Source organism: Austrofundulus limnaeus, unplaced genomic scaffold (assembly GCF_001266775.1).
Source record: "Austrofundulus limnaeus strain Quisiro unplaced genomic scaffold, Austrofundulus_limnaeus-1.0 Scaffold850, whole genome shotgun sequence".
Taxonomy (NCBI): Eukaryota; Metazoa; Chordata; class Actinopteri; order Cyprinodontiformes; family Rivulidae; genus Austrofundulus; species Austrofundulus limnaeus.
Window position 1 is genome coordinate 177,096 of NW_013953252.1, and position 610 is coordinate 177,705.

The 610-nt window shown below is 50.0% G+C and overlaps 1 protein-coding gene across 2 annotated transcripts in view; it reads left to right on the forward strand.

Annotated features, from left to right (window-relative positions):
• Nucleotides 1-604, forward strand: part of LOC106532913 (uncharacterized) — a gene marked incomplete at its 5' end in the record, with an annotated part of 3,250 nt that extends 2,646 nt beyond the window's left edge. For both annotated transcript variants that reach the window (XM_014029079.1, XM_014029080.1), the window contains 2 exon segments: nt 274-381; nt 475-604. In XM_014029079.1, the coding sequence (XP_013884533.1) occupies nt 274-381; nt 475-543 (177 nt within the window).
• Between the last annotated feature and the right edge of the window lie 6 nt (nt 605-610).

Here is a 610-nt window from a genome sequence, read left to right on the forward strand (position 1 = left end):
TGTGTGTGTGTGTGTGTGTGTGTGTGTGTGTGTGTGTGTTTGAATAAATGGTGTTGTGTTAATGTAAATCTGTGTTAAAATGTGCTTTATGAAACAAAGTCCATCCATCTGCAGCAGTTCACAGCCCAGCGGTGCCCCCTCCAATATGGCCGACACACAGCCTCGTCACAGCAGACACAGTCAACCAGACTTCTACGTGTTCATTTCTGTGGTTATAAATGTTGAATCAAAGTGTAACCTTGTTAAATATTTCATGTGTGTGTGACTGGTCAGTACGGTGGCTGCAGAGGGACACACAGCAGCTGTCCATCACAGGAAGACGTTCTTCTTCTGCTGCTGCGCTTCCATCAGCAGCTGACCACGCCCTCATCCTTCCACCTGGTACCTTTCTGTGCCCTACCTGCTGCATGAGGCTGACATGTTCACACTGTGACACTGTGACCACCGACCTGAACCTGTCCGTTCTGTCTGCAGCTGTATCCCAGCTCCTCCTCCTCCTGTAGCTCCTCCTCCTCCTCCTGCAGCTCCTCCTCCTCCTCCTGAAGTCATCTTGATCTCTCAGACCTCCTCCTCAGGATCAGTCATTACTATGAGCTGCAGACAATCAGCA